This window comes from Pangasianodon hypophthalmus, chromosome 8, assembly GCF_027358585.1.
Source record: "Pangasianodon hypophthalmus isolate fPanHyp1 chromosome 8, fPanHyp1.pri, whole genome shotgun sequence".
Taxonomy (NCBI): Eukaryota; Metazoa; Chordata; class Actinopteri; order Siluriformes; family Pangasiidae; genus Pangasianodon; species Pangasianodon hypophthalmus.
Genome location: NC_069717.1, coordinates 21,799,465 through 21,819,896, shown reverse-complemented (window position 1 = coordinate 21,819,896; position 20,432 = coordinate 21,799,465). Strand labels below are relative to the sequence as shown.

General features: G+C 38.8%; 2 protein-coding genes across 3 annotated transcripts in view; both read right to left on the bottom strand.

Annotated features, from left to right (window-relative positions):
* Window positions 1-36: 36 nt before the first annotated feature.
* LOC113533243 (rhodopsin) lies at window positions 37-4,955 on the bottom strand. Its single transcript, XM_026925235.3, has 5 exons — window positions 4,307-4,955; window positions 3,965-4,133; window positions 3,248-3,413; window positions 2,661-2,900; window positions 37-842 (listed from the first exon to the last, which is right to left on the bottom strand). Exons 1-5 carry the CDS (start codon window positions 4,665-4,667, stop codon window positions 714-716), a joined length of 1,065 nt encoding a protein of 354 aa, XP_026781036.1. The 5' UTR covers window positions 4,668-4,955; the 3' UTR covers window positions 37-713.
* Window positions 4,956-5,413: 458 nt separating this feature from the next.
* ift122 (intraflagellar transport 122 homolog (Chlamydomonas)) overlaps window positions 5,414-20,432 on the bottom strand; it is a 42,384-nt gene continuing 27,365 nt past the window's right edge. The window contains exons 18-29 of one of the 2 annotated variants that reach the window (XM_034306618.2): window positions 19,805-19,971; window positions 18,503-18,674; window positions 17,041-17,143; window positions 14,058-14,198; window positions 13,842-13,939; window positions 11,920-12,020; window positions 8,634-8,799; window positions 8,131-8,242; window positions 7,846-7,974; window positions 7,179-7,255; window positions 6,132-6,293; window positions 5,414-5,896 (exon numbers count right to left, since the gene is read on the bottom strand). In XM_034306618.2, coding sequence (XP_034162509.1) covers window positions 5,810-5,896; window positions 6,132-6,293; window positions 7,179-7,255; window positions 7,846-7,974; window positions 8,131-8,242; window positions 8,634-8,799; window positions 11,920-12,020; window positions 13,842-13,939; window positions 14,058-14,198; window positions 17,041-17,143; window positions 18,503-18,674; window positions 19,805-19,971 — 1,515 coding nt within the window. In that variant the 3' untranslated portion in view covers window positions 5,414-5,809. Of the gene's footprint in view, window positions 5,897-6,131; window positions 6,297-7,178; window positions 7,256-7,845; window positions 7,975-8,130; window positions 8,243-8,633; window positions 8,800-11,919; window positions 12,021-13,841; window positions 13,940-14,057; window positions 14,199-17,040; window positions 17,144-18,502; window positions 18,675-19,804; window positions 19,972-20,432 lie in introns of both variants that reach the window. The other variant, XM_026925888.3, reaches the window with a different exon arrangement.

Here is a 20,432-nt window from a genome sequence, read left to right as displayed (position 1 = left end):
AATTAATGGGTAAATATTTGAGCAGAGAAAACAGAAAAGTGGGCTGTATGAGGACAAAACAGATCTTTTTCTTCTCCTTATATTTTATTATTTCACACTGCACGACAATTCAAATGGTAACACTCGCATCCTAACACTTCCTCTAACAATGAGCCAAATGCACCAAGCACAAATAGAATCCCAAAGGCTGAATGTGACATCCATGAACCTGTGACTCCAGATGTTTCTCATGACTCACAGCTGTCTGGCATTCTACCCATTTATCACATCATTCACTCGTCACAGGCCACAACACGGTGAGTAATGGATAAGGAGCAGGGCTTCAAAGTTCACTCTAAAAGTGTAAACTACAGATTTATTTAATAACCTGATAACTTTTAATAAGCAAAATGAGGGAGGATGCCCGGGGGGCTAATGATAGTGAAAACAAATGGAAAGTATCAAAGCTCTGCATAACTCAACTGAACATGTTCCCATTAAAACCTACATTAGACGACATGCCAGGCTCCAGTGTGCATATTACAATCACACAACAGCAATCCAGAAACAAACTGTATAGAAGTAACTGCTTGATGGGAGACTAAACATAAATGTAAAGTCGAGAATAGACAATTGGCCGTTTAAAGGTCAGCCAACAGGAGGCTACTTCGCTGATGGTGTTCGAGGTACACTGGGGGTGTGGTTGAAAGGGCTGGAGGTCAGAGGTCACAGGTTCAGGCAGGGGCCACCTGGCTTGAGGTGACCACAGAGGACTGGGTCTTTGTAGAGGACGTGGTGCTGGTCTCATCCTCACCGAACGGGTTCTTTCCACAGCACAGGGTGACCAGTATGTAGTTCCTGAACTATAACAAGGAACAACAGTACTTATAAAATTAGTACTATATGAATAAAGGAATAAAAACACCATTACTATGTATGAAATTGCACCATATTGATTATTCCTCCTTGGGGTGTCAGGAACACTATGAAGCAAATACTCTTCCTAACTGTGTATCCTACGTAAGCACACACAAAGGTTTAAGCAAAACCTGTAATTTTACAGGTTTTGTAATTCTTCAGTCAATGAAATTTGTAATTTCAAAAACAAAACTTGGTGGTTATGAGTTACTAACATAGTCATGTGGGTCTGATCATATGTACACCACAAACCTCAATGGATAACATTAATAACTAGATTTACTTTTGTTGCTCCAGTTTTAGCTTCTCCCATTGGTCTCATTACAATAATTTATTATTATAGTGTTTATATGGTTTTACATTTCACGTATTATTTTATGTGTGTGGCGGCCTGTGAAAGTCCTTTGCATGGTCAAATTTTGACATTTTCTACTTTTACACTTATAACCTACTCATGGAAAAACAATGTTAAAGACTTATAAGTGTACAATGGGAAATGAGTAATTACTGATTATCAGCATCATCCACATCAGTCTCTGCCTTATCACCTGAGGTAAAAATCACTCGTGACATTTAAACATGAACTCATCATTGTCTCTTCACTCGACTGATCTCCGTTCATTCTAACATCAGTGAGGAAATAACCGCACATTCATTCAGTTAGTTCTGTTCTATTGACTAAATTTTTTGGTCGTTTTAATTATTAGTCTTTTTATTTAAACATTTAAACACTTTGTCAGCTGTTGTGCGTACAGGGCGGGTAAGAGCTCTTCTCTGTTTTGATGATGATATCATGCTGCAGGAGCATTGTGGACATTTCAACAGTTGCTATCTGATCACAAACTGATTTGATCAGGCTTATGTCTGTTTCACTGTAACACATCTAACACTGCTATCTAACAACTTTATCACAGTGTGACATTCCTTGCGTGAGAAAATCACACAAGTGAGGCAAGGTTAGAAAGTAGCCTAAATAAAAACATTTCTTCATTGTTTTGGTCAAATGTAGTTATGTTTTCTTAAAGTAGAGATGTCAAAGTATATTACTGGTAGAAAAACGTCTGTTTTCCAGAAATCAGACACAGCAACTATCGACTGTTTTTTTTTTTTTTTTTCCAGGCCACATACATAGTCACATATATTAAACATTCAACAGCTGCCCTTAGAGTTCCATTATAATCAAGTTTTGATTACAGGTTTTCTTTACTCAGAACAGGGAAATACTGTGGTAGTCGCACACAAGCTATAGACTATAGAGATTGCATTAAAAACACATAAACAGGCTACTGTGAATATGTTCCAAACCACTGGAGCATTCATTATCGCTACATCATTTCGAGGAATGCTGTTTTTTTGTTGTTTTTTTTTAAATCAGTGCACCAAATATTCTCTGTATACACAAGTACCAGATATATTATCTACACACAAGTAACAAAATAATACACAACATAGTACACATGGACTGATTTCAGACTGAACTGTTGTGTACACTCTCAGAAATATGGGTACTATACTGTACCGTTTCCTTTTCACCGGGGTGGTACCTTCAAGCGTACACCTTTTGTACCTTTAGTATTTATCTTTGACCTAGAAATTGTGCATAACATGTATCTTTAAAGCCCTGATCTATACACTAATTCCAGTACCTGTACAGATACACTACGAAAGCATATCTATTAAAGGCATGCAAGATGCAATCTCAGCAACAAGGAAAAGTAAAAAGAACCCCATTCCAGTCACACTTTCTGCTTGTGCTGTCGTACCTGTCTGTTGAGGAAGATGTAGATGACGGGATTGTAAAAGGCAGCGCTCTTGGCGAAGAACGCTGGCACGGTCATGAAAACAGGTCCGAACTCAGAGCCCTGGTTGGCAAATATGTACCATGCAACACTGGCATACGGCAACCAGCACACCAGGAAAGCGATCACCATAACGACCACAATTCGGGTGACCTCTTTCTCTGCCCTCTGAGTGCTCTCCGACTCCTGCTGCTGAGCTGCGGCCTGGCAAACAGCACCGAGAGGGAAATAAGCAAAAGAAAGACTAGTTGATTGTTGTGGTTTTAATTTGTGTTTTATGATGATAGATTACATGAGACAGATATACTGATAGACAGACAAATGATTTATTCATCCCATAATGAAAAGTGCACAAAAGGCATAGAGAAATATCTAAAAATGTATCAGTATGTGAATTTGCAATCAGAGGGCACATTTTAATTTTATGATTAGCATGTGCTAAATTTCTTTGTGATGTCTAACACACTTAACCACTCGTAAGAGTGTGCATGTATATGTGTGTGTGTGTGTGTGTGTGTGTTTGTGTGTGTGTGTGTGTGCACGCTTCTCACCGCGCGAACAGTGCAGAGAAGGCGGCTGTAACAGAAGAAGATGACCAGGAGTGGAATACAGAAATGGAGGATGAACATGTAGATGACAAACGATGTGTTGTTGTATTCAGGCTTTGGGGTGTAGTAATCTATTCCACATGAACACTGCATCCCTTCTGGAATATACCTGCGTGAGCATGAGTACACACACACACACAAACACATAAGGGTTTCAAACACAAATCACAAAACACAGCACATAATGCAAGAAAAGATCTTTCCTGAATCTTTGAGCTTTTATTAAAATATTATGGCACTATTAACATACTGATCACCATATAACAGGGGTATTCAACTAAAATTTGTAATAGTTTAGTCTCATAAAATGAAAATGTTCCCATTTCTGAATTAATGTCTCTAGTAATGTAGCTAGTTTTTGGGCTGATGAGTTGCCTTCAGCTAAATAATTTACATAAATGCATGTCATTGGATAAGCTGCAAAACAGGATGTGCTACAGAAGCCACATCAGTTAATGTTTAGAAAACTACAGCTGCTGAACTAAGGGCATGTTTTCTTTCATAACTACATTAAAAAAAAAAAAAATTCTGCTCAGTCTGCTGAATTATTTTGCTAGGTCCGTGCTCCGCCAGGTGATGACCCTGGTGCATTATATTATTAACAATTGAAACTTTCCATTTACTCCTTTATTCTTTTCTGAGATGAAATAACATTTTTACCTGGACCAGCCAAGAAGTGGTGGGCCAGCACAGGTGAGGGCCATGATCCAAGTGAAGCCAACTCCAATGATGGCGTGCTTATCTCCAAAACGAAATGTGGACACAGGCTTACACACCACAATGTAGCGCTCAATAGCCAAAACTACCAGGGACCACAGGCCAATCTCACCTAAAAAAAGATTTCAAGCTGTCTTAATCAAGACTTAAATCTGTAGAAGCTTACAGTACTGAATATGACTCAATAGATTAGTCCATAGATTATCTATATGCTTTTTCCCCCAAATAAGATACTTTGAAAATACATTGTAACCAAATAGTGTATGCTTTTCACAGTTTACTCACCTCCCATGGTGGCGAAAAAGCCCTCAATATTGCACCCTGTTACACCCAGGACAAAATAACCATGCAGGGCGGTGTAGAGTGTGACCGTGAAGCCTCCGAAGACCATGAACAAGCCAGCAACAGCTAGGTTCAGAAGAATGTAGTTGAGGGGCGTGCGGAGTTTCTTGTGTTTCACGGTGACGTAGAGAGTGAGGAAGTTGATTGGGAAGGCAGTGATCATGAGGAAGAGCATGTAGGCAGCTAGCAGCGAATACTTCCATGGCTCGGCTAGGTAGTACTGCGGCTCCTCGAACGGGCTGCGCACCAAACCCGACTTGTTGGACATCGGCACGTAGAAGTTTGGACCCTCTGTCCCGTTCATGATGAAATACAGGAGGGAACACAAGAACAGACAAAAAAAGCAAACAAGCAAAAAAAAAAAAAAAATCCTCAAATTCTAAATAATGTGGAGAAAGGGCCAGTCCCTGAGAACAAGTGATCAACTCCCCAGGACACTGAGCAGCTCTTATATTCCGCCCTCCTGAGGGATTAACCTCACCGAAAGTGGGAGATTAGTGTAATTTGGTAAAATAGGGCGCAAGGTCAGAAAGAAAGTGACTAATCCTTAAGACACTGAAGGACAGAAGACATCATTTGAAGATTTTGTTATATCCTTCTATATTTTCTTCTTTCTGCCATTATTATTATTATTATTATTATTATTATTATTTCTGATTGCCTTGAGTTTCTTTAATTCCGTGTTGACATCACTCTGAGCTGCATTATACATGTATGAAAGTTGCTGTATAAAAACTATAAGATGATGATGATGACGATGATGATGACCATCATTATTATTATTATTATTACTATTATTATTATTATTATCGCTCCCAAATATTCAGAGCAAATAAATAAACAACTCCACAGAGTCCATACTAGGCCCACTACAATTATGAGATTACAAAATTCTGAATTTCTAAAATAAATAACAGTGCTCGTATATGCATATCTTAAAAAAATTTATTGATAGTTTATAAATTATGAAAATATTACAATAAGTGTATAAAAACAATTAATTCCTTAGCAGAACAATAAAATATATTGAATATTCTGGTGTTTTTTTTCCATTATAGTTCACTAGTTTATTAGTCCCACTAATAAAGAAAAGATTGCTATTAAGTTTTAGAGATGCATCTATCATTTTCTTGGAATAAAAAAAAATCCCTGTTAAAGTTTGTTAGTGTCTTCTTGCACACTCCAGCCATTTCCAAATGCTGTAATCGCCTTTCACTGGCTGAGTATCCTGATCTCTTTAATCCTATCAGAGCTATCGGCTGAGGTGGCGCTTTTCTTATGGCTTGAGGATCATCGCCACGTTAATGCTGCCATCGCACACACACACACACACTTACCATGACTGATACAAATCTCTAGTGAAGACTTATAGTCATTCAGCTCGGGCTAATCCATGGACCTTATAAATACGCACTTTATAATGTTTATAAAGTCTATTCGGGTGAGCTAGTTGGGCTCGTCGATGGGTCTGCGACAGTAAGGACAACAGTTGTGCTGGAGAACCAATAGTTCATAGTCCTCACTGTGGAACATCTGGGGGACAGACAGAGGAAGGGCGGAATCAGGATGAAGCACAAAGAAGAAAAATGAATAAGAAGCAGGATGTGAATCAATTATCGTGTGGCAAACAATGAAAGAAAGCGATTGAGGTAGCGATAGCGATAGCATGATCTCTTTTGCTCAATGCCGGCCCCTATGGTATAAATAAAAGAAACACGCATACACAGTGTGATTGTGTGTGTGTGTGTGTGTGTGTGTGTGTGTATACCTGAAAGCAAGAGGGACACATGGTAATACTGACATCGGGCAGTAGAGAGCGGTAGTACTGCCAGCGCAGAGGTTTGGGCCAGCGCTTTATCAAAACATCTCTTCTAGACATGGAGCTCAACACTGCACGACTGACCACAACTGGAACAAATTCACTGCCCCCCTGCTGTAAGACACACATGTGCAGACACACCAGTGATCACAGATACACAGTCAGTAGGGATGTAAGTCAATGTGAATACATTATTTGGAATGAGACATATTCCAGAAAGTTTCACAGGACAGTTGGTTGAATCTTGAGGTGTACATTGGAAATGGGAAAGTTGCCCAAGTGGGAGGTTTTTGCTTTCATGTGGAGGTGAGTGGGCAGTCAGATATAAAGCTTGTAGCAAAAACAAATACCACATTCATTAAGATGAAGGCACAGCACTGCGTGAAGCATTTACAGTGTTTATTCATTCATCCTTAGTAACTGCCTGGTCAGGGTCACGGGTTGTTTAAATTAGGCAAGTAGTTTGTTTATATTTTGGGAAATAAAGCCAACAAAATTCACTGGCAGGTACTACAAGCAAAAATGCAAAAATATTAACTGCTTGAGTGGGTTTTAAAAAAAGGTTGCATGCACATCTCTAGTTGAAACCAATTATGGACCCAAGTGATGTAGCTGAGACTGAGGAACTGTCAGATCCAGAAATCATAGACCTTGCTGACAGTGCTGATATTTCTACATATGGATGGTTTCCAAGTTCCTAGTCACAGGTTTGAAAACAGGACAGGACAGGACAGGGAAGGGAAGGGAGGAACCCTTTCCAGTTTAGGCCACACTCACTTCTGTTTTTAATCTGCATACAGATAGAGGTAAGAATATTTGGAGCACTATACAGATACAGATACTGGCACTGCATTATACCCCTAAAGTGAAGAAAGCTGGTTCATATACCTTACTGAGTGGATATGCTAAGTGAAAATTGAATGTAGGATTTATACACGTTTATCATAAAGCTTTCCCACCTCTCTCTTTCAGCCAATCTATAATTCTTTCTCTCACCTCGAAACTTAGTTTGGCCATAAAGGGATCTTCTTCAGGATGTTCCACATCATCATCCAGCCTTAGCGACTGACTGTCTGCAACAAACACACAGTTAAGGAAAGCCACACAAGTACACACACGTCTTTAGGTTGCCATCTGTTTCATACTTTCAAACGCTTTGACACATTGTCCTAAAACTGCTCTGCTTCACACTCTGGTATTTTCTCCCTTGCTTTCTTTCATATGTCTTCTTAACACACTGTTCAGTACTTCTAAAGATTGTACAGTACATTCTCTGCTTTTCTTTGTATAATGGAAAGTACAGAATTTACTGTAAATAGCATGAAGTAATAAGGCATTGCAATTATTATGAACCTTTTGTCACTGTAGTATTTGTGGTTTATTTAAAAATCCTTTTGATTTAAAAAAAAAAAAAAAAATTAACACTAGCCACATCACGTCATTGTAATTCAGCTGAATTTAAGTGTCACATTTCATGTCCTTCATTCTGCTTAGGTAAGAGTACATAAGTAGAACTAATCCAGTGCCGGGGATCCTAATTCACTTAGCTATAACCGCACATACGCTCTTCTGCATACTACTTATTCAAATTCCCTGTTACCACACAAACACTGTGTGTGTGTGTGTGTGTGTGTGTGTGTGTATGTGTGTAGTAAAAGGATACCGCCTCTGTTCATCTCTTGCCAGCGGGTTGTCTTCTTGTCCGCTCGAGGAACTTCCAGGTCAATCAGTGAAACTGCTTCCTCATCTGTGATCCCCTCCTCTAGATAGAACTCCACCAAGGGAAGGACTTCTAAACACACATACACACACACAATTATATTTAGTGTCTATACAAAGACTCAAATCCTATTTCATAAAGATTAAAATAGATTAAGAGATCCATTTAAATATTAAACACTTTGGGGAAGGCACTTTGCTGTGATTGACAGGCATGCTGCCCACTCACCATAAGAGGAGGCGGAGTAAATAAACGGTTGTCTGCAGTTGACGCAGGCATTGCCCTGGTTGTTCAGCAGCGGGTTGTGAGTGGAACAGCGGTAACACATTGGAATTAAATCCTGAAAAATAAAAACACACAGAGAAGTTAACATAAACAAGGCAAAAAAAAAATAAAAAAATCATTATATATTATGGCAGTACACATATAATCAGTAGGAACTGCCATAATGCCCAATACTATGAGATTCAGCCAAAGAAAACGTGTGTCTAAGGCTATTTTTACATTAAGGCTACTTGTACGTAATGTCACATTTTAGGACACACCCTTCTTCATTTTTTTTATATTTAATTACGAAATTATAAAATATAATTTAAAATATGTCAAAGTAAAGAATGGTAATTTAAGGAATATAACACATTTTGGTAGACACAGGACCTTAAATATTATGAAATTCTGTTATAAACAGATAGCTAGAGCATCAGATATTAAGAAGACACACACAGACACACCTCACTGTCACGGTAGGGTTTGGAGCGGACAGTGAGTGAGCTGAGCTCCATGCTCTCCTGGAATTGAGCTGGGATTTTCAGGCCCTGGAGCTTCTCAAAGGCATGCCGCGCCACCTTATAAGCCCCCAGTGCCTTACTCTGCTTAGCCAGTGCATACAGAGTATAGCTGAACTGTCTGTCAAGGATCAAGGCACCAATCACAGAGTTTCACACCCAAACAACAAATCAAGCTAATGTCCAATTTCAGCCATCCAGGTCATTATGACAAATATGGATATTCAGAAAGTCAGCAATTGTAAAAGTGGATAAAAGCAGAAATGTCTTCAATTCAATGTCAACCTTGATTTGAAACATACGTGGTAATACTGAATAAATTGTAAATGGAAGCAGTGAGCATTATCTAAATTATCAATCCCTCACTAGCTGTCACTCATAGCTGGCATAGGGTTTTCCTTACTGGTGTAGCAAATAAGCACAAAGTCATAACAAGATTTCAATCATCTGCAAAGATGGAGCTGTTGGAACAAAACTACAGTAGTCTGTCAATGCAAAATATATTACGAAAAGCCCAAATCTCAACAGCAAATCAAAAACATATCAACAAAATGGAAAGAGTAGATTCTTATTAAACATTACAGGCTCGCTGCTGACTGGTAACTGCATGCTTCAGTCACGAAATGGAGAGCTGGAGCCTGTTTACAAAAATATGTGCCTAAATGAATCTACTGACACTTTATTCGTGCTCATATTTAATATTCACATGATGTTACTTAAGATATGCTGTTGATTTTGCACGGTATTAATATATGCACATGGAGGCAGAAAACTCACCTAAAGGAAGCCGGGATATTCAGGAGAAAGAACTGCTCCTCATTATAACAACATTAGCAACTTCACGTTAACACATTTCTGCTAGGCTTGGACGTATGTCATAGACCACGTCCAATCAGCAACAATCATGTGATGTTCATTAAGGGCCCACCATTTCCATTTAGTGTTAATGTTAAAATGTTTTCTGCTTTGCTGTTGCATGTACAGGAAACTATACAAATCTCTATAGCAATTTTTTGACTGTATAGGAGAGACATATAATTTACAGCCCACTTCCCAAATGCAGATTGCACAGATACACTGTTCAACTACAAGTGGCGGGAAAAAAATCTTGAAAATACCAACATTTGCTCCATACTTTTCTGTTTGATAACTCAATTATTATACAAGACACAATGCACCTTTACTTCTAAAAAAAAAACAAAACAAAAAAACTGGGTAATATATGTTTTTCTATATTTTGATGTTCCCTGATTTATTTCTCTTTCTTTCTTGTAAGATAAACGTATGTTTGGTCAGATCCATTCTCAGTGACACAATTTTATTAGGCTACCTACCATGACCGGGCTAAACCACTGAACCTTTAGGTAGAGGGGTGCCAATAGGAGAACTAACAGAACTCAAAAGACACGTAGGTATTGAAATTAGAAAAATTGGTCTTTTTAACATTAAAGCCTTAAATTAATCCTCAAATTAAAACTATTTTAGTTAGCGAGAGAATCATGGACCAAAAATAAAATGGTACTATCTTTGAAAACCCCTGTCTGTTAATGGGCCTTTTCTCTTGCTACTCTCTCACGTTCTCTTTTCCTTACATTTCAGTTTGTTCCCTATTCCTGTCACATTTACTGATGCAAACAGATGGTTGGGGTTCTTTTTAAAGACACATCCCACCATATTTTCTAAACTGTGCATATATTCATCGGCCACTTTATTAAGAATGCCTGTACATCTGCTCTTCTATGCAATTATCCAATCAGCCAATTATGTGACAGCAGCGCAATGCATAAAGTCATGCAGATACAAGACAAAGGCTGCAGTTAATATTCACAGCAAACATCAGAATGGGGAAAAATGTGATCTCAGTGATATTGAAAGCTGGTGTGGCATGAAAGCTGATGCCAGATGATTGAGTATTTCAGAAACTGCTGATCTCTTGGGATTTTCACACACAACACTCTCTGGAGTTTACACCGAATGTTGCAAAAAACAAAAAACATACAGAAACGCTCTGTTAATGAGAGAGGTTAGAGGAGAATGGCCACACTGGTTAATACAGCTAACAGAAAGGCTATGGTAACTCAAATAACCACTCATTACAACTGCGATGAGCAGAAAAGCATCTCAGAATGCACTTTGTCAAACCTTCAGGCAGATGGGCTACAACAGTAGGAGACCATGTCAGGTCCCACTCCTGTCAGCCAAGAACAGGAATCTGAGACTACACTGGGCACAGAATCACCCACTGGTTAGATAATTGCATGAATGAGCAGGCATACAGATGTTCCTATTAAAGTGGCTGGTGGTTCCAAGACTAATTGATAGGACAGTGTGAAAATATTCCTGGTGCAGGTGTATCAGGCCAAAATCCTGCCACCTAACTGAAAGGTCATAAACCAGAAAAAGTTGACATTTCAGAAAAATCTTTCAGTAATTAATTTGCTTCTTGCCACTCACATACTCAGGGTAGGACTGTGAAGGAAGAACAAGCTTTTTCTTTCATAGCATTTTTCCTCTGTGTAACTTTCTCTCAAATCATTTCTCTCATTCTCTACATTGTCAAATAGGGAGCAGCTGCCATATGTTCATTCTCTCAGCGTCATGAACATCTGGTAACTCCCGAGAAAAGAGCTGGAAGACATCAATAAATGAAAGAGAGAGAGAGAGAGAGAGAGAGAGAGAGGCACATAGAGGATGTGCATCTGAGATAAAGACAGACAGAGGAGGGAGGGTGTGTGAATGAGACAGAGACAAAGTGAGATATTGAAGACAGGTCCAAATGCCAATTAAATTAAAGTGGCAAAAAAAAAATTACAGATCTAAATTCATCTTTTGCCTTCACACCGTCATGCTTGCTTGCATTCTCTCCTTAACTCTCTCATTTCTTCTCTCACTCTTCTTCTGTCACTCTGATCCACAGAGAGGGTGAAAGAGACACACTTTCCTGAAGTGTTTCATCACTTATATCACTTCATCTGAATTCTTAAATCTAAAGGTGATGTGAGAAAAGTTAATATGCATTCAGTTCACGACTCAATCAAGTCTTTCTCTCTCTCTCTCTCTCCCCCTCTCTCTTTCTCTCTGACACACACACATACAGAAAGAGGAGAGCGTATTCTAAATACTTGAATATCCTTGATTCAAGTGAGCACTTATTAAAAGGTCGGTACATGATCAAGCACCCTGGAGACGCTCAGGGTTGCTCGATCTGTATGTGTGTTTTGATAAAGGATACACTTTGGAGATGCCCAGAGGAACATCTTTGGTCAAGTTGTGGAAAAGGAATCTCGAGAGGTTGAAAAGAGTCTCTGGCATGTTTGAACTGAAGGGCTCAACCTGAAAGAAAGACACACAAAGTTTTAAGCAATACGACTCAAGTCGTGCTGACAAAACACATCTTTTGCCAATACCAAACACACAATTTCCATATGTACCTATTTATTTTTTTTCTGTACAGTATTATTCAAACACTCAAATACTGCGTCCACATTAAAACTTACAATCTGGTATGATCCAGTCATCATCTCTGTCCTGCTTTCACCTCAGGATCAATGGTCATTTGGTTTTAACTGCTTATATAGGACTACTTTCCCAAAAGAATTTAAAGGATAAATCCACCTGGAATGACTTGCATATTAATCTTTATAATTAACGTGACCTTCAATGAAATCCATCATGCTTGTCATTTCACAGATCAAATGTAGCTCAAACTATGAGCCTAACTAGCCTCTGCTGTTTAAAATTCTCTCCTAGTAAACATCACTGTAACTGCATTAACAATGTCCCCCTATGGCACGCCACAGCGTTAACTTCTCACAGGAATAATGAAAATACAGCACCAACCAACAAATTATCACCATCTATGAATGAGTTCATTCATTTATGTAGTAAATTAGAACTGCGAAAAACAACTAACCCTACACTGGATTTCTCACTAATATGACATTGACCATTTCTGGAAAATGGTGAGTGAGAAACATATTCCGATACAGAATTTACGTTTTCTACTTTCTGTTATTCTGTTTTCAACAGAAACACCAGTCGCAGTTTCCAAAAGATTACACCACTGGAAAGGAAGCAATGCTGCAGCTGAGTCTGGCAAAGGGAAATCATTTCAAAAACAAGTTGAGTCATTTATTTAGAGAATCGAATCATTTTAGAGACATGATGACTTTTGTCATGTGTGGTATAGTCGATGACTCAGTCCAGAGTTATAACAAATCGGCATGTCGCTGCACAGAACGTGACAGTTAGGATTTGCCAAGACTACAAAAGCAGTAACATACAGTGCCTTGTAGATATATTCACAACTCCCTCCTGCTCCCTTGAACTTTTATAGTTTGCAAAATTATTTACAGATAAAGAATAAATGCTGTGACCGCACAAGTATTCATGAATGGATTCCACTGGTTGCTTCTCTGACTAATACCCTCCTTACCCGGTCACCGACTTTTGGTGGACGGCGTCCTCTATTGCGGTTATGCCATATTCTTTCCATTTTTAATAACATATTTAATGGTGTTCTGCGGGATTTTCAAAGTTCGGGATATTTTTTTCAACAACCAAACCGACTGATTCCAAATTCTTTTTCCAAAACCTTGTCCTGAACTTGATTGATTTCCTGCTCCCTTTTTTTTTTTTAAATATTATGGGCTATTTCCTGTAGCTTCATGACATATAAGTCCATTTCAGTTCCAGGTTATAACACTACAAAATGTAGAAAAGTTCAAGGGGGTGAATACTTATGAAAGACAGTGAATAAAATATTTTAAAAGGTTTTCCAATTTATCTAGAGAGTTCCTGGTCATGCACAGCAGCTATATATATATATATATATACATACATATATACACATATATATATATAAACTAGGTATGTTGTATATAAGAATAAATTAAAACAGCTAATTTAAATTAAACTAAAGTTGAGATGAAGGGATAAAGAAACAGAAACAAATGTGTTTTAGATGGTCATGATGGCCTTGATGGAAACTTGGAATAGCTCATTATGGTCAGGCTGGAACACATTATCAACCCATTTGAAGACGTAAAAAACACAGAAGTGGTTTTCACTGTTTTAGAAGATTGATTTGCAAGTCAAACTAAGTCTTACAACTAATAAAAAAAACCCTGGAGTGGTTTGGATAAGGTGAATCACCATGTAGCGATGAATGGAGTGGTAGACATGGTACAGCTCAGCCAAATGCTGAAAACTGTGAAACTTCTTCAACATCTCCTCCCTCTTCTCCTCATTATCTACGGAAATAAATAACACAAAAACGCACATAACTCACTTAGAAAGGAAATATACTTAAGTACAGAAAACCACCGGTGAATGATGTCTAGTTAATTTAATTCACACACACACACACACCTCGTGCTATATCCAGACACTGCATGGAGAGCATCCAGTAGTAGTATGAGGCATCGTTGAATCTGCTCTCCACTACGGCATTGTGGGTAAGCTGTTCCAAAACCCTGACAGCCTCTGCTTGCCGGCCAGCCTTGTGGAAAGCTGGTAAACAAAGAGAGAGAAACAAGAAGTGAAATCACATGACATTAACAAGCAGTAGGGTAATGAAAAACTAAAGGTGGGGGTGGGGGTATATTTTATTTGCTACTAATAAAAATAATATTTAATATTTTCATAATAACTCCTCCTAAACAGGATTTTCATAGGTGTTCTCAGATCAACAGTGGGTAAGTCTGATACACGCCAGTGAAAACATTTCTTTCTAATTAAGTACAATTTTTTTCAGCACAAATTCAATTATCAGTAATAACGAGTGAAAAGTAGAGACTTCAATATTTTGTAGTATTTGGTATCTACTCATGTTAGATCCATGTTTCATGTTAGAGTATAATATGGTCACATGGTTCTATAGAACAGACTCAAGGAAAATCTGATCTTTTGGAAAAAGGAGTTAATATAATCAATATCACAAATTTGAATCTTGAATATTGAAGATTTCCTTTCTTTGTTTGAAATGTTTCAGCTTGGAAAAAAAAGGATTTTCCATGTCTCCATGATTTTCCATGACCCCACTGTATCTGTACTCGAGTTGTAAAACTCAGGCTTCCACACGATATGATACAATTTCAATTCTTAAGATAATGATTTCGATATATTGAATATATTTAGGATTTTCTCGTGGCCAATTCCCACCCATCAGCCAGCTTTCCCCTATCACAGGACAGCTACCAACTAAGAAGGCAAAGGCTATCACTTGCTTCCTCCGAGACATGAAGCCAGTCGACCGTATCTTTTTGAACTGCTGCTCATGCAACCTTCTGCATGCACAAGCTCATAGACACTCAAGATTGTCTAGTGTCACTGTGACTGATAGGAGAGAGTATGCCACCCCTCCAGCCCTGAGAGGATGGCCAGTTTTGCTCTCTTGCGCTCCCGGATGCGGCATCATCTGGATTCAAACTCAGGATCTCCAGAGGAGAGGGTGAACGCTTTTCCGCCCATGCCACGATTTCGATATTTGATGCTACCACTGAATCTGCTACAATACAATAGGATGCAACAATTCAATATCTGAATGATTCACTGGGTATTTATACAGTTATGCAATGATGTAAAGGATTCAAGGAGTTCATCAAGTAAAACAAAACAGGCTAAAGTAAATATTTTAATTTACATTCATTTTATATAATGACATCAGAAGGCCTTCGATACAAATAAGATTTGTGCAATGCCTGGCAAATATCCTTAAAGAAGATAAAAGATTATGGAAACATGGTGATCCAAGTGGTTTATGTTAACTTCTAATCTACTTCAGTTTATTCGGAGTACTTGTGTCTCTTCATCTTTAATCAAAACCGCTGGAGAACCAGACAAAACAAATTCAAAGCTCATTATATTATCTGGAGAAAAAAAAAATCAATACAAAACAATTTGAAAGAGCAACTCAAGGGACTAAACAAAATAAGTGCCAGTTATATATGAACATGCTACACATAAACTTTGACTCTTTATTCATCAATTAGTGCCAAAAACCAAGCTGCCATTAAATTAAATTAAAATGTGAATTCCTCAGAAAGGAGCCCTGGTGCCAGTTCAGGAGTACTTTATACTATAATATAGATTATATTAAAATAAAAAAACAATCAATATTATGACATGCAGCATTAAAAAACTAACAAGCTACACCAATATTCCAGATTCCGAACGATATCCACTTTTCTATAATGATACATCATACCTCGTCATTCTTCATACCAGTATGTGTCTACTTATTTAAATCCAGTCTTAGCTGACATTCAAGCTGTTTAGCTTCAGATGTCAGCTTTAATTTGACAAACTGTCTGCAAATGACTTAGAAGCCACTTAAAAACTTAAATCACATGATCATTAATTTCAGAACTTCAAGCCGAGAAGCTGTTCGGTTCAGTTCTGTCATCAATCTTTGGACATAATACCCTTCATTAATCAGTCTAAACAGGGATTTAGTCATTTGCACTGTTAAATCATCTGGCATTACATTCATATTTGACCAAAATCTTTCCCAGAGTTTGGCTATGTAAGTAATAAATTCCTCCTTTCCGCTCTTCTCCTCCAGCTGCCAGGCGTTACACGCAGGGAACCGGGCCAGACCTCTCTACCTCACCCACAAGCCAAAAGCAATTTGTACTTAATGCACACAAGTTGTACGAACCTCCGCTCTTAAAGCCTAATCTCTGCTGCAACTCAGTGCACAGAGAAAACGAGAGGCTATTAGTGGATGTCAAACAGAGTCGCACTTAGAAACCCGAGCAGGATTGAACACCGGGTTCCCTCCTTGCTATCTCACCCTAATGAAACACAGCTTTACAGCAACGCAACCCCTGCCACGACCTCATGTAGGAAGCCTTTTTAAGGGTCAGGACTCCATTAGCTGCATTTTGGGTCGAAGTGCTTTAGCCGCCCATTTATCACAAGAGATTTGACGTGGTTGGAGTGTGGCTCAGCTCCAGTGCTTTAGAGGAGAGTCTATGATAAACACAGACGGTGGTCCGAAGTAGCTGAAGAGTGAGGAGAAGAATTCCTGGGTTAATGAAATGGAGTGTGTGTGGTGTGGAGTCTGAAGACATCTCTGCCTCGTCGGGCTTGTAAAGCGTCTCCCGCTGCCAATTATAATCAGCCGAAGCACAATGGTGGATTATGACCAGAAAGATAATCAGTGCAGCATAGAACAATCCACATTTCCTTCTCCAACAATATAAGGACGAGGACTTCCAAAGCTCCCACACACTGTCTTTTTTCTGAACGTAATGTGGACATGTAATTATAATCCACAGCACTTGCTGAATGGGCTGCAAATATGTGAAAAACTGCTGTCTGTAAGAAGAAGTGGAAGCGGTTGACGCACCTTTCTGGGCCTCCTCGAAGCGGTCGTTCTCAGCAAGCCACTGTGCATACGGAACGTACACATCGTCCTTGTACTGAGGATGCTTCTCGACCAGAGAGAAAGCCTGTGGTCCAATGGTAAAAACACCAGTTAATCACTTTACTGGTTTTTAGCACCACACTCCAAAAAGCCTTTAAGCTTGTTTAACATTGGCAACATTGTTATAGTACATATTAGCTAAATATATATTATTATTTTTTATTATATAAAAAAAAAAATCAGCAATTTTACATGTGTATCAGATTGCCTGTTCTGGTGTCCCAACATAGGTTCTATGCAAATTATTAGATAGTTATGTGATGCCTATAACCTTTAGCCACAGAAAGTATGCACTTAGCTTGCTAATTTATTAAATAAATAACATTCTGAGAATACTGACAATGAAAAATTTGAGATTGAGATTTATATACTGAAATTCCACATGCTGGTTTACAAGCGGTTAAATAGAAGGTTAACATTAGCAGGAGAACATTTCCAATTTGCATATTGTAGATATTCATAGATTCTGGCATTTTTAATGAGGATAATGATGTACCGTTGCCAACGATTACAATTTTTATATTAATTAAAGAGTGGTACATTGTATTTTTTGTTCATTTATAGTTATACGTTACATTTATTGTTATGCATTTAATGTTGCGATGCACAAAACACTGTGTTATCACTTTTGTTATAAAAGCTAGACAGTTCTTCCCTCACCAGCATCTTTTTACTTTTCTTTTCAAGTTACTAAGAAAAAAAAACTACAGCTTGTCATGTTAGTGAGAATCCTGAAGACTTTTCCGTGTCATTACACTGCTTACAGAGAACCCGCAAACTGCAAAGCCCTCCATTCTGAGGCCTTTCACATGTCACAAAACGTACAGTTACAGCTTTCCCTCTGACAGTTACAAAGTGCTGACACTGAAGACACCTTCCAAAAATGCTAAATAAATGTCTCCACACAGAACGCTTCAACATATCATATTATACATGTTTTTTAAAATCTGTGAAGCACCTGCCATAGAAGTCCATGTGTAAATTGTTACTATAGAAAGACAAGTTTTCTAGCCAATCAGATTCAAGAATAGTTTAAGGTAATTTATTATTCTGTATAGATCATTTTAATAGTTTATAATGACGTATTCTGAAGTACTTGTTCTGAAAGATTCTTTCAGTACAGAAGTACAACACAAATGTGGTCTGAATCATCAGAGCACAATATGTGAGAACTTTCTATTTTGGACACCTTTGGACACGTGTGTGAAAGCAATGGTTAATTAGTAGGTAAGTTAGTTAATTATCAGTTGAGTAGCTTGTAATTAGCAGCACGTAATTGTACCACCGCAACACTAGAAATTCAAACTACATGTTATGAAACACATTTGGCGACTGACAAAGAGAAGTTTATTGGACCAACTGTCACCCGTCCGCCCACACACACCTCATCCCAGTGCCTGGCCTCTACATGTAGCTGCACCAAGGCTTTCAGGTCGCCCATTTTGGAGTAGGTCTCAGCCGCGTAACCATGGTGATTCAACTTCTGGAAGAATTCAGCGCACCTGGCCAGTGGCTCGCGCTCCGCTTTATCAAGCTTCCGTGCCAAATCTATCAACCTGCAGAAAGAGAAGGAGAGAAAAAGAGAGCCAGGGAGGGAGAGGCAGTTGTTTGATTCAAGATGAACTTTGCTTATCTGATATAAAGATAGCAATAATATAATAGGAGAGTTGCTCAAACAATGGAGGTTCATTTTCCACATTATGTGCGAGCAACGATCCATGAAATTAGTTCCATTTTATTGTTTTCCTCTTTTCTTGCCAGTGGTTTAATTATATGTTGTCCTCCACATTGTTATTATCTGTTTGATGTGAGGCTATAGTCTTTAATATTCCACACTGCTTTCAAAAGAGGAGCGAGTGAAAACAGGACAAAAGAAAACTAACTCAGAGGAAGCATGAGCATGCGAAGACGAGAGCAAACATGCAGTAGGCAAGTAGAAGGCAAACTCCACTTTGAGGATGAACATGTTGCCTAAATGATGACTGAGTTGGAGTGTTTATCTGGCGATATTAAGCTAGTGCTTGGGAAAATGTGATGTATGTTCAAGAGGCAGTGCAGGTGAGATTTCCAATTTCAGATACAGACACAGGAAGCACGAAGTCCTGCAATCTTTCTCTTTATACTCACATTCAGAGCAGACTTTTTTTTTGAGTTTTTGAGAGATTTCTAATGGTGGGGTCAGAATGGTTTAAATCAAAACACTTTTTTGGAATATTTGGAATATTCACGCTATCTTTGGGAGATCACAAGTTCGAATCCTGACACTGCCACACGCATCAGTGGCCAGGAGCCAAGTTAGCAAATTTGCCCATGTTTTCTGGGTAGGAGGGAAGATATTGCTCTCTCGTCTGTCAGCCACAGTGACACTTGTCAATCACGGGAGCCTGTGAGCTCAGTGTATACGGAAGATGGCAGATAGTACTTTCGTTTGAGTTTGTTACGCTGCCCTGTGATGAAGCATGAGCAGCAGTTTGTAAAGAATACAGGTGGCTGGCTTCACATGTCTCAACGAAGCATGTGTTAACCCTCACCCTCCCCGACTGGTAGATGTCGTATGACTGGGGAGAGCTGGGTGGTGGGTGGGAATTGGCAGGTGACCAAATTAGAGAGCTTCAGCTAACCGGTGTGTGTTTGTGTGTATGTGCTTTAGGCAGGAATTCTATGTCTAAGTGTGCCCGAGTCTCACATGTCCACCCAGCCGTGCTCTCCAATGATCTCGATAGCCTTCATGTTCTCTCCCGCGCTTAGATACATGTCAGCAGCAGCACGTGGCTCTTTACTGTTCTTAGCCCAGTCCGCCTGTTTCTTCATCAGCATCTTTGTGTCTTTAGGGTCTGCCGAAGCCAGGAAGTCCTGGAACACACACGCAGTCAGAGAAATTCTTTAACTTTCACAATGCAAAAACAAACCAAACGAACACTTCCAAGTTCAACAGATCACGTACAGAGGAACTGAAAAAAAAAATCCCTTTCCTCTTCTCACACTCTTCTCTCACTCTCTCACATAAACACACACATACATACATATGCACATAAACACACACTAAAGTCGGGGCACAAATCATGATTGCAAAAATGCCTGAAAGGAACCTAAAGTACTTGAAGTAGTCTTAATTATTCGTTGCATACATCTAGAGCTCAAGGGTCTAGTGAAGTGGAGGAGCTGAGAAAAGAGAGCACCGCCACAATTACGACAATTAGGTCTGTCTTCCTTCACAGAAAATCAGTCCGAAGAGCAGCGGCCCCACATAAATACACAGATGTCAGAACATGAGAACGTACACACACAAAAATTGCTAGAAAGGAAAACAAAGT

What these genes read in the sequence shown, in the direction of transcription:
- LOC113533243 (XM_026925235.3), bottom strand. Translation starts at nt 4,667, where the DNA reads ATGAACGGGACAGAGGGTCCAAACTTCTACGTGCCGATGTCCAACAAG. An exon ending in CTTTTTCGCCACCATGGGAG is followed by an intron (nt 4,134 to 4,306) that starts GTGAGTAAACTG and finishes ATCTTTTTTTAG; the next exon opens with GTGAGATTGGCCTGTGGTCC. An exon ending in CCACTTCTTGGCTGGTCCAG is followed by an intron (nt 3,414 to 3,964) that starts GTAAAAATGTTA and finishes ATGCTCACGCAG; the next exon opens with GTATATTCCAGAAGGGATGC.